We start from the raw sequence: 12,525 nt of genomic DNA, 5'->3' as shown, positions 1-12,525 counted from the left end.
TGGGGAGTAGGCAAACATAATTAATACTTACATTTCTAAATACCATCTAACTATTTTATGTATCAGTAACAAAATATTCTGGAGGATACCTAATCCACATTTATATCTATTTCACAGACGTCATCGTTGTCCATATCTTGCCTCAAGACTCTATGAAAATCTTGATGAGCCTTGCTTCTTATCTGAGTATGCAGATATGTTCACCATGCATCAGTGTAAGCCTGTGACTTCTTGTAAGCCAAAGGATGTCTATCATAAATCACCCAAAGAGATGGAATTTTTGTCAACTTTCAGGTAGGTATAATCATACATAGGAGAAGAAAATGCAATAATTTGCCCTAGAGACTGAATAACGCTGTAGACTTTCTTGCTGCTATAGTTTTCAAATGAATTTACAGACAATCCATTGGCTTGGGATCTGTTATAGCAGCCATAGTGACTGGTATGGGTATACTGCTCCTGAGAAGGGACACTTTTAAAGCCTGGTCTTCATCTTACCACCTCCAGATTGGCAGCTCACATGCCCTGGGCCCATAAATCAGAGAAGTTAGTTACTACTTTAACAACAGAGTAACTAAGCAGCTCAGGGTGACCCAAACTACTAGCAATGTATAGGGGGATAAAAGGGACCAAAAGCCCTCCTACTAAAAAAAGCCAAGCTTGGTGTAATTTGCCTTCTTAAAACAAAAGGAAATGTGCAATATTTCAGCTATAAGTGAACATTTGTGGTTACCAACAATGCACTACTACTTTGTCTCTCTGGCCTTCGTCAGTCCAAGCACATTGTGAGGCCTTTTTTTCTTATTCTTCTCTTTAAAATGCATAAAAAACAAAAAAAAAATTCTTAGCAGAAAGTACCACTCAAAGAAAGCCTAATTTGTGGCAAAAAAAATACCAGTGTATTAAATATTTAGCGATAAGTAGTGATAAAGATATTGGCGAATGAATGGAAGGAGCGGGAAATGTGAAAAAATGCTCTGGTTTTTAAGGAGAAAACCCCATAGTGCGGAAGTGGTTAAAATTTGCATTCATAAATGAATTTTCACCCACTCTGGGACCCTCCATGTGAATATTTGCACCCGAAACATACATTTTAATGCAAAAAAAATGCACGTTTTCTTTCAAAAAGCTGTAGAGTGGGGAAATTGTGTCCTGGCAAAAAGGGAAAATTACATTTTTATTTTTTTGTACATGATTTTGTGTTTGAAACTTTTATTATACTCAAAATTTACACTAGACCTTTGCTTGACACATTTTGGCAAGTTACAGGCATAAATGTCATGAAAGTTAATCAAGCAACTTTTTGCACAGAAATCCAGCAGAAATTGAATGCCAGGGAGGTTAAAGGATAACTGGAGTGAGAGGGATATGGAGGCTGCTATATTTATTTCATTTTAAACAATGGAAATAGCCTGGCTGATGATCCTCTGCCTCTAATACTTGTAGGCTGCTTCCACACAGGGACGTTACAGGTGCACGTTAGTGCAGCCTGTAACGCTCCCCAACTCACAGCAATACAAAGTCAATGGGGCTGTTCACACTGCCCACGTTGCGTTACATGTAACGCTGCACGTTCTTCAGAACGTGCAGCATACTATAGCGTTCCAGCGGTTTAAGCCACGTTAGACTGTTTGCACATGCTCAGTGTTGGGGCGGAGAGGAGGCGGGGAGAGGCCGCTACGTAGCCGCGCACATGGCTACTCAATGTGCACTGCACTGGTGGCCGCTGATTGGCTGGCGGTACTCCGCATCACTTGGTCCCGCCGGCCAATCAGCGCCACTCTCACTGCCCTAATGCGGAAAGAGCCGCTTAACGCGGCTCACTCAACGTCCTCTACCAACACCGGCAGGCATTGCGTTAGGGGACGTTATGCGACCATAACGTCCACTATAACGCAACGTCCCGGTGTGTAACTAGCCTTAGCCATAGACAAGCATGCAGATCAGATGTTTGACTGAAGTCTGACCAGTTTAGCCAAATGCTTGTTTCAGGTGTGGGATTAAAGACATTACTGATGCATGAAAAATAAGCAGGATAGCCCTCTCAATTCAGGTGTCTTTTAAGAAAAAGAGTAGAGAGGAGAAGTATGACGCAATCAGTGAATAGTGAGGGGGAGTGAACCCAGCACCTGTGCTGACCAACATTAGAAAAAAATGTACCATCATAAACATGGAGCACAATGGCCCATATGGTGACTATTCTAAAAAAAAAATATACATATGCACACGCACACATATAAAATTGAAAAGACAGGGATGTTTATGATGCATGTAATGTTGCTCATAGTGGAAAAATAAATTCATAAAATTATCATTCGGAGTATGCCAAAAGTAAAGTCAGTGTTGTCAGATCAGGGGAAAACTTACCTTGAGCAGTGGTTGCAATGCCATACATATTCTTGCTATTACCCTGGAAGGTTGATTTTGTCACTAAAGAAAAAAAGCAAGTGAAGTATGGTCCAGTGTTAGTTATAGAGCAGATATACTGACATCAAACCAACAAACGTTCATTCCGGTAATACCTTTAATGAATAATTGTACATTGTTAATTACAAGCTTTCAAAACATTAAGTTTCTTCTTCAGGCATTATACAGAACTGGATCAGAGCCATGCAAAAGTGAATGTAATGTACAGATACTGTATATGATTCTATAGTCTCACTTTGACACCATGAATAAATAAAGTGAATTTAAGGCCAGGCTATGCTGTATTGCCTGTAGAGATGGCCTGAAAAGTTCGCCGGCCGGCAGTATTCTGCGAACAAAGGCCTGTTCGCGTAGAATCTGAATTTTTTTTTTAAACTATTCGCGTTCGCATTTTTCCTATAGACTTCAATGGCAGGCGACCGACTGCCAAATGTAACAGTTAATAGCAAAACCCCCTTACATGCTAGAAACACCAAATTTGGAGGGGATGTGGACAGGGACAGTGGGTACAAGAGGAATAAAACATTTTTCAAAAATTGTTTATGAGTTTTTGAGAAAACAGTTTTTGAGAAAATCGATGTTAAAGTTTCGAAGGAAAAAAGTATACATTTAAATGCGGTAAATGACAGATAACGTAGCCAACCTAACGGTAGTGTAAATTTACATATATTAAAAGAAAGAGCAATGAATTTCCCCTCCGAAGCCACAATGCTTTGGCCAGGGATTGCTATACAGCCGCAATATGGCTGTATAAAGATCCCTGGCATCTTTTCCTATTTTTTTTTACTTTTTTTTTTTTTTTTTTTTTTTTTTTACTGTTCATAGGGTGGGAAATAAAAAAAAAAAACCAACAACGATGTGGGGTCCCTTCCATTGAGCCTTTTTAACCCCTTGTCCCCCTCATGCAGAACGGGATAGCCAGAATGTGAAGCCCCGGCCGAGTAGGGCTTCACACCATGAACTATACCAGCCCGCATGGTCCATGGTATGGGGGGCTCCGGGGGAGCATTCCCCTCCTCCCGGAGCCCTTTTCCAATCCATGGACAATGGGCTCTTCCCAACCTCCGGTGCCCCAGGAGGAGGTAGAGGCCGCCGACTCCCGAGGAGGAGGGGTTCATAGTGGCATCTGGGAGACCCCTTTAAGAAGGGGATTTGCAGATGCCCAACCCCCTTCCAAGGAGAAATGAGTATAGGGGTACAAAATACCCCTTCCCCGTTTCCATAAAGGGTTAAATGAAATAAAAACATAACGAGTAAAGTCCTTTATTTATCTTAATTAACCAGAAATACTTACCTATACCTTCAAAAAAAAAGTTCCTCTATCTTGCGATCTTGTACATTGATTGAAGATCTCCGTGCACCAGACGACACACACCGCCGCACAGCTTTGCTATATTTAGTATAGCAGAGCTGCGTCTCCTGTGACTTTCCGCTCTCCTCCCCACACACTGCACCTATCGCCCTCACTGGCATCCTGGAGCACCCATAGCACCTATCGGTGCCAGTGTAGGTATGGGGGATATGTGCAGTGTGCGGGGAGAATAGCAGAAAGCCGTGGAGGGAGACGGAAGGAAATGCAGCTCTGCGGTGGCGTGGCATCAGGTGCGTAGAGATCTTTAATCAACATGTATTTTGTCCAGTTTGACAAAATAGGAAAAAATGTCAGGGATCTTTAACTACTTAAGGACCACGGGCTTAAACCCCCCTAAAGACCAGGCCATTTTTTATAAATTGGGCCACTGCAGCTATAAGGCCTTGCTGCAGGGCCACACAACTACTGTTAGGTTTGCTACATTATCTGTCATTTACTGTATTTGAATGTATACCTTTTTCCTTTGAAAAATCGATTTTCTGAAAAACTATAAGGTCTTGTAACGATTGTGGAATCGTCTCCATGGTCAGCGCACCAGACGTGCGCTGACACGGCGGATTTCCTTCACAAGCGTATAAATTTGCAGGAACCCAGCAGTAGGTGCAATGCACCTGCAGAGGGAAATTCCTGACGGCAGGTGGAGCTGTGGAGTGCAGAGGAACAGCTCCTCTGCTCTACCCCACACGCCAGACAGGAATTGTACGAAGGGAAGAACTGTAATCGCAAGAGAAGCGATTGAGAGTGAGCACAGAGACAGATTGTGTGTGTGTGCATAAAACTAGTCGCCAACCCGTGACTGTGCACACACCACAGCAGATACGAAGCAGGAACGCGATCGCGGGAGGTGCGATCGCCAAGCGTGACACAAGGCTACAGCAAGGCGGAGCACGAGAGTAGCAAAGGCACAGCAAATCATACAATGAGGAAATATGAAAAATAACAAACACTAGCTAACCGCGAACACCGCACTCATTCGCAACAGTGCACGCGGTTACGCGCGATCTCCACATGATAAGCACAATAGAGACAAGCACGCCTAACTAACCAACGACAGACAAACATGAAACAGAGGACGCGAACGCTTGCTTAACGGTACCTCACCGAGCCTCCAGCAAGCGTCCGTAGCAGATAAGACAGACAAACGAAAACAGGGACAAGCGAGAGATAGGATCCACAGCGCTAGCGAAAAGTGGGTAGCGCGATCCCAGGAGACAACAGAAGGATCCCCAGTGCTAGCGAAAAGTAGCTAGCGCGATCCCAGGAGACAGAACAGAAGGATCCACAGCGCTAGCAAAAAGTGGCTAGCGCGATCCCAGGAGACAGAACAGAAGGATCCCCAGCGCTAGCGAAAAGTGGCTAGCGCGATCCCAGAAGACAGAACAGAAGGATCCCCAGCGCTAGCGAAAAGTGGCTAGCGCGATCCCAGAAGACAGAACAGAAGGATCCCCAGCGCTAGCGAAAAGTGGCTAGCGCGATCCCAGGAGACAGAACAGAAGGATCCACAGCGCTAGCGAAAAGTGGCTAGCGCGATCCCAGGAGACAGAACAGATGAGGTAGGCAGAAACAACCGCTGTTCCAACCTACACTCCAGACTCAATCAGAAGGATCCACAGCCGCTAACGCTAGGGCTTGTGCGATCCAAACACAAGACAGACGGAACAGGCAAAACAGATAATGCAATCCTAACTGCACTAGGGAACCTGCCTAGTGCATTCCCACGAATTACACTAAGATAACTTTAACAAACGGGAATGGCTGACACTCCAGGCGTGTCCATCAGGAACAGATCATGAAAGGGAAATGTCCAGCAAAGCATTCTGGGAGCAGAATGCTTTTATAGTGCCAGTCATCAAAAGAAGGCAGGTAAGGGATTTGCATGACTAATGTATGCAAATCCCTCAGCAACACAAGCTGCACAACTGACAGAAGGTCTCCTTTCCAGAGTCCTGCAGCAAGCAAACCTAAACAATGGTCAAAAGGCTGCCTGCCTGCGCAGGCAGCTGAGCGGATTCTCACAGTACCCCCCCTCCTAGGGTCGAATTCCAGACGACCCTCAAAACTGATATCTCCAAACCACTTTAACAGAAGACTCATGAAGGTCGGGCCAGCCCGACAAGGTCCAATTCCAGAGTCAGTCCACCCGAAACCGACCTCATCGGAAACAGAAGCCACCGAAACATGCCCGTCAGCACTACAAGTCTCAGCGTAACACCCATCAGGACTGTGGATACCAGAGAAGAAGCCATCGACACCCTCCAGACAATACCCACCACCTTCCAAGGAGCGTCCGAAAATACCAAATCTGCCACAAAACCTGTTCGAAGTGTCTCTTTCAAAACAAAAGCCGCTGTTGATCGTATTCAGGGTACCAAGCAAAACTTCTCTCGGAATCTCCCAGAATGCCTTGAAGCTCCGCAGAGATTCCAAGAAGCCAGAACGCTTACCAGGCTCACATGGAGAGCTACCAAGCACCCCCATGGAACCTATGACAGTTCCAGATTCAGAATTAGCAGGACACCCATCAAGATCAGGACTTTCAGGGACCACTTCTGGGCATGCAAGCAGGCAGGCTAAATCAGAACATGTCTCCACCGAGGAAGCATCTGAGTACGCTGGTAACCGAGGCACACTTGGGCTTTCTGGGTCACAGAGCACACTGGGGTACACCAGCACAGGAGAAACCTCAGGACATGTCGGGGAACTGCCAACCTCAGAGTCCGGCACGACAAGACCAAAACCAGGACCGGGCAGAAAATCGTCACGAGTAGAGGTCACAGGTACTGGTCTTTCAAAAGAAGACTCTGTCTCAGGCTTAGATATCTCAATGACTGTAATGATATCTGACAGAAATTCATCATTGACTACACATGACTGAAGCTCCACCAGAGCTGAAAAGGTAGCCAGCAGGGCAGCAATGCCTACTGAAGTGGGCAACACCTCAGAAGGACTTGGGGGGCAGGAGACGTCTCCTACAAGTTCTGCACCCTTTGGGAGGAACTCGGAGATCTCCAGGAGGTCAGACAGGACCTCAGGAACATCCTTTTTCAAGTTTCCTAAGAAGGATTCTGAACTATCCATGTTACAGGGCAAAGCTTGAACTTTATTTTGTGAACCGGGCAGATGTCCCAGGGAAGGTTCCACCATAAACTGAGACTGAATTTCATCATCAGGACAGGGATACACAGAAATATCTAGTGAAACTAACTCTGGCCTTCTGAGTTTCGTTTCACTGCAGGGAAATCCCTCCATAGCAGTCAAACCAGACTGCAATTCCAAAATAGCAGAGAAACAGGTAACAATGGTTGCAATACCTAGACGAGCCTCTAGGGACACTGCAGGAGATTTTAAACAAGGTAATATTGACTCTTTCAGATTACTGGGTGGAGAGTCAGTACTTACTTCAGAATCAGACTCGCAAATGTCAATGCGAGTGGACATAATGTCTTTATTCATGATACAGGGCAGGCTCAGAGACTTCTTCTCTGGACAGAGCAAAGGTGCTTCAGTATCAGGTTCACAAAACCAAAGTGCTGTCTCACTCTTAGACTCGGCTAACGATGTCGAATCCGAGGAGACAGAACGCAAAATTTGCGAATCCACATTCGCTTTAGGTTGCGAAACCGAACACTCCAAAGACAGGGATTCTGAGGGCTCCAGGCTGGATTGCTGGATCTCAGAAACGCCAGCTGACAATGTACCTTTACAAACGTCACCTGAATGACGTACACGTAATTCATTCAGAATCATTTTACACATACAAATCAGCGGACTCACAAAATCAAATTCACACCCCTTTTTTTCTCTTAAGGCAGAAGCATAACTTATACATGCTCTCAAGACAGATTCTCTTCTGGCAATGTAGTACTCACAAAACGACTCTGAATCGTTCTCCAATTCGTACACCAACGCTTCGAGCTGTTTTTTCTGGAACAGGGGCTCCCATTCACACCTGACTAGGTCTGAGCATTCATACTGAACAATGTTAGGGGAAGTTGTGACAACAACATGAGGAATCATATTAATTTTACTCTTGAAACTGCATAGTTTGGGAATTTTCCCCATAGCAAGATCATAGATGGAGGATCTTAAAGTAGTACTGAGAGAAGAAGATCTGTTTTTACATGACAAGGGATCCCACAAATCATTGACAAAACTGACACACTCACGCCGATCACAATCGGCAGGAACATCTGAGAAACCGGCATCAGATCGCACAGATTTAACCTCTAAACAAACGGGAGAAACTCCATCAGAATTCACGCAGGTGTCCACAGTCGAGGCACACCCATTCATTTCAGGTCGCACAGTGTCCAAACTCACTTGCTTTACCCCAGAAAGACAGGAATAATCATGTGACAATGGTGTCTCTTTATTGGAAATAATTGGTTGGTGTGTGTGCAATTCGTCCAAAATAGTCTGCCACACATAAATCACCAGATCCACATCACACTCATCACATTCATCAGAATCAATCAAAAGGTACATAGAGTCGAGACAATCCGCGCTCTTTGCGATATAAAAATCGCAAAAGGCTTTCCAATCGAAATCAAACTCTTCCAACAAGGCCCCAATTTCCCAGGAGGCAAATGGCGGGTCAAACAACCCAGTATCTAGGTAATCTCCATATGGGTTAGGGTCAGGAACGAGGACAGACTTTTTAACTGCTTTAATGTAGTGTGCGATCCTACCTATAATAGGATCCACATATGCCTTTGCCTCAGGCAATGTAATCTGAAGCAAATCAAAGGTTCCCTCTGCCCTGGGAATTTTGGTTGGGCTGGACATTCTGTAACGATTGTGGAATCGTCTCCGTGGTCAGCGCACCAGACGTGCGCTGACACGGCGGATTTCCTCCACAAGCGTATAAATTTGCAGGAACCCAGCAGTAGGTGCAATGCACCTGCAGAGGGAAATTCCTGACGGCAGGTGGAGCTGTGGAGTGCAGAGGAACAGCTCCTCTGCTCTACCACACACGCCAGACAGGAATTGTACGAAGGGAAGAACTGTAATCGCAAGAGAAGCGATTGAGAGTGAGCACAGAGACAGATTGTGTGTGTGTGCATAAAACTAGTCGCCAACCCGTGACTGTGCACACACCACAGCAGATACGAAGCAGGAACGCGATCGCGAGAGGTGCGATCGCCAAGCGTGACACAAGGCTACAGCAAGGTGGAGCACGAGAGTAGCAAAGGCACAGCAAATCATACAATGAGGAAATATAGAAAATAACAAACACTAGCTAACCGCGAACACCGCACTCATTCGCAACAGTGCACGCGGTTACGCGCGATCTCCACATGATAAGCACAATAGAGACAAGCACGCCTAACTAACCAACGACAGACAAACATGAAACAGAGGACGCGAACGCTTGCTTAACGGTACCTCACCGAGCCTCCAGCAAGCGTCCGTAGCAGATAAGACAGACAAACGAAAACAGGGACAAGCGAGAGATAGGATCCACAGCGCTAGCGAAAAGTGGGTAGCGCGATCCCAGGAGACAACAGAAGGATCCCCAGCGCTAGCGAAAAGTGGCTAGCGCGATCCCAGGAGACAGAACAGAAGGATCCACAGCGCTAGCAAAAAGTGGCTAGCGCGATCCCAGGAGACAGAACAGAAGGATCCCCAGCGCTAGCGAAAGTAGCTAGCGCGATCCCAGGAGACAGAACAGAAGGATCCCCAGCGCTAGCGAAAAGTGGCTAGCGCGATCCCAGGAGACAGAACAGAAGGATCCACAGCGCTAGCGAAAAAAGTGGCTAGCGCGATCCCAGGAGACAGAACAGATGAGGTAGGCAGAAACAACCGCTGTTCCAACCTACACTCCAGACTCAATCAGAAGGATCCACAGCCGCTAACGCTAGGGCTTGTGCGATCCAAACACAAGACAGACGGAACAGACAAAACAGATAATGCAATCCTAACTGCACTAGGGAACCTGCCTAGTGCATTCCCACGAATTACACTAAGATAACTTTAACAAACGGGAATGGCTGACACTCCAGGCGTGTCCATCAGGAACAGACCATGAAAGGGAAATGTCCAGCAAAGCATTCTGGGAGCAGAATGCTTTTATAGTGCCAGTCATCAAAAGAAGGCAGGTAAGGGATTTGCATGACTAATGTATGCAAATCCCTCAGCAACACAAGCTGCACAACTGACAGAAGGTCTCCTTTCCAGAGTCCTGCAGCAAGCAAACCTAAACAATGGTCAAAAGGCTGCCTGCCTGCGCAGGCAGCTGAGCGGATTCTCACAGGTCCTTTTGAAAACATGTTTTTTCCTCTTGTACCCACTGTCCCTGTCCACATCCCCTGCAAATTTGGTGTTTCTAGCATGTATGGGGGCTTTGCTGTTAACCGTTAAAGTCGGCAGCCGGTTGCCTGCCATACAAGTCTCTGGAGCTCGCTGCGAACAGCCGGTTTGCAAATGTTTGGAGAAACTTTGCAAAGCTGTTCGCAAATAGAAAATTCTATGTTCACAACATCTCTAATTGCCAGCTGTGTGCCCCATTTGGACAGAAGAGTACTTACAGGTTTATACTTCAACATGTTTTTTTTTCTCTCTCTGGGCTCTATTCACAATGGGCAGCTCGATAAAATCATTTTGGACAGTAAAATACCTCATGCGGTATTTTACACTTTTTTTCCAAATTCACTAAAGTTTTCCCACATGAGGCAGAAGTTCAGTAAACATGCCTCTATTCACTAAGCCCTGCTCGGTAAGTGTCACTTACCACCGTGTAGCAGGGCAGCAGGCAGGCAGGGAGCTGTGCGTATCACTCGGAGGTTTTCTGTCCTGTGTATCCCAGTTATCCCTTTAGATGTGCTACAGCCGCCAGGGGGAACTCTTCTGTATGCTAGAATACAGATTTACACATCTAATGCTGGGAATACGATGAGTTTTTTCAGATTTACTGTCCGATCGTTTTTCTGATCAATTTTCTGATCGAATTCCATTCACTATGAGAAATCGATGAGAAAAATTATCGAAAATCAGATTGGACATGTTGAAAATTATCTATCGAACCATCTATCTTCCAAAAAAATCTCATGGTGTATTCCGAGCATTAAGGGATGCAGGAAAGCCTTCAGAATTGTCAGCTTTCACTGCTTTGATACACTAAAAGACCCACCCAATACCCCTTGGCATCGAATCACATTGAGAAGCAGAGCTGTGTGGCTCTTCCTATTGGCTTCCTGGCTCTCCCCAAAGGCTGTCTGTCAAATCCACCGCACAGAGACAGCATGGGGAGAGCTAGTTATCAGCTGCTGCGAGCTGGAGAAAAATACCGAACAATTTTGCCTGGTAAATGCAATGCAGAAATCTTTGTGAATTGACATTTCTTGAAGTAATTACCACAGAAGTTGGTAATTTACCTCACTTGTCGGGAACTCTGATTTTCTGTGTGGTGATAGGTTTAGTGAATTGTAACTTGGGAAGGTGATCGGTAAAATCAGCTGTTTTGAGAATTACCGAATGCGGTAATGATTTTTGAATAGAGCCCAATGATATCTAACGTTGAAGTAGAAGATTTTCTTATGATGTAGGTTTTTTATGAATTTTCTATACAATTGTTTACTTTTAAATGAAAAACAATCCAACAGGTAAGCTGTTGGTAACCTCTTCTTCTGTGAGCACAACATTGATCATTTTTTCAAAGCATTGTTTTACACTTTAGTTTTTGGAAATATTAAAACGTTTTCAGTGTTTCTCAGCTTTGAGTTTACAGGCAAAGATAGCTTTTGTCTATTTTAAAGTGTATACTGCTAGCTGTCACTAATGTACAGTATATGTTTCCAGGTCAGATTATGTACCTCATGCAGTGATGCCAAAAAAACTTCAAGTTCTTAGCAAGTATGAACCCAGTAAAGAGCATATGGATCTCAATACAATCTACAAACAAGATTATTGTCCATATTGTGTTAGGCCATGTCCTTCTTTCAAGCCTCTACAGTCTAGAATTGCTAGTAAATCCAAGATGGACTCCAAGTCTACTTACAAAGGTAACCCTTTAGCACAATGTTTGGGATAGTTATCTCTTTCAAACACAAGATCCTGTTTAAGTTACAAATTGTGCCTTGTGAACAACTGCTTTTGCACAAGAGTATGCCAAGTGGTGCTCTTTCACCTTCTTAAAGGTTGATATATACTTATAAACTGTATTTGTGCCCAATTAGTAATTGTTTTGGTCATGGCTTCCCTCATTACTTGGACTAAATATTATTTGTACGGTACAATTTTCCTGAAGAGCGGAAGATGGCAGCAAATAAATAAAAAGCAATTTATACAGCTATTGGTAATATTACACCTCATCCATAGTGAACCTATTTCATTTTTTTCCACAATACAGACATGGAAAAGATTTGACAGCCCATGTTACTCGGTAGGCCTGGTCACATCATGCAAGTTTCTTGTTTGATAGAAAAAAACTGACAGCTTTCTACTTTGTTATGCATGCATCGTTGTAGGGCATTTTTATACTTTAAAATAGAAAACCTGTAGGAGACCTAAGAGCAAGGCATATACCCCAAGCAACAAAAACATTTTTATACTTTATATTATTTTAATGCGGCCAGGAATGCACAAATTCAAACACGTATGAATGCACAGAAATATATGTGCATTTTCTCATTGACAACTGTGGGGACTTGTTCACACTTCAGGCGTTTTCGGGTTTTTTTTACACGCAGGCGATTTTTAAAATGACCCCCTGACCGCGTGGACAATGA

At 44.6% G+C, this 12,525-nt stretch overlaps 2 protein-coding genes across 4 annotated transcripts in view; one reads left to right on the top strand and one right to left on the bottom strand.

The window, feature by feature from the left end:
* ADAMTSL1 (ADAMTS like 1) overlaps window positions 1-12,525 on the bottom strand; it is a 529,495-nt gene that overhangs the window by 1,655 nt on the left and 515,315 nt on the right. For both annotated transcript variants that reach the window (XR_011020540.1, XR_011020539.1), the window contains one exon: window positions 2,368-2,430. The gene's annotated coding sequence lies outside the window, so the exon portion shown is untranslated. The remainder of the gene's footprint in view (window positions 1-2,367; window positions 2,431-12,525) is intronic.
* SAXO1 (stabilizer of axonemal microtubules 1) overlaps window positions 1-12,525 on the top strand; it is a 118,753-nt gene that overhangs the window by 91,761 nt on the left and 14,467 nt on the right. For both annotated transcript variants that reach the window (XM_068234390.1, XM_068234389.1), the window contains 2 exons: window positions 118-294; window positions 11,597-11,799. In XM_068234390.1, coding sequence (XP_068090491.1) covers window positions 118-294; window positions 11,597-11,799 — 380 coding nt within the window. The remainder of the gene's footprint in view (window positions 1-117; window positions 295-11,596; window positions 11,800-12,525) is intronic.

The sequence above is a fragment of the Hyperolius riggenbachi genome, chromosome 1 (genome assembly GCF_040937935.1).
Source record: "Hyperolius riggenbachi isolate aHypRig1 chromosome 1, aHypRig1.pri, whole genome shotgun sequence".
Classification (NCBI taxonomy): domain Eukaryota; kingdom Metazoa; phylum Chordata; class Amphibia; order Anura; family Hyperoliidae; genus Hyperolius; species Hyperolius riggenbachi.
The sequence above is the reverse complement of the archived record's forward strand: the minus strand, read 5'-3'. Positions and strand labels throughout refer to the sequence as shown.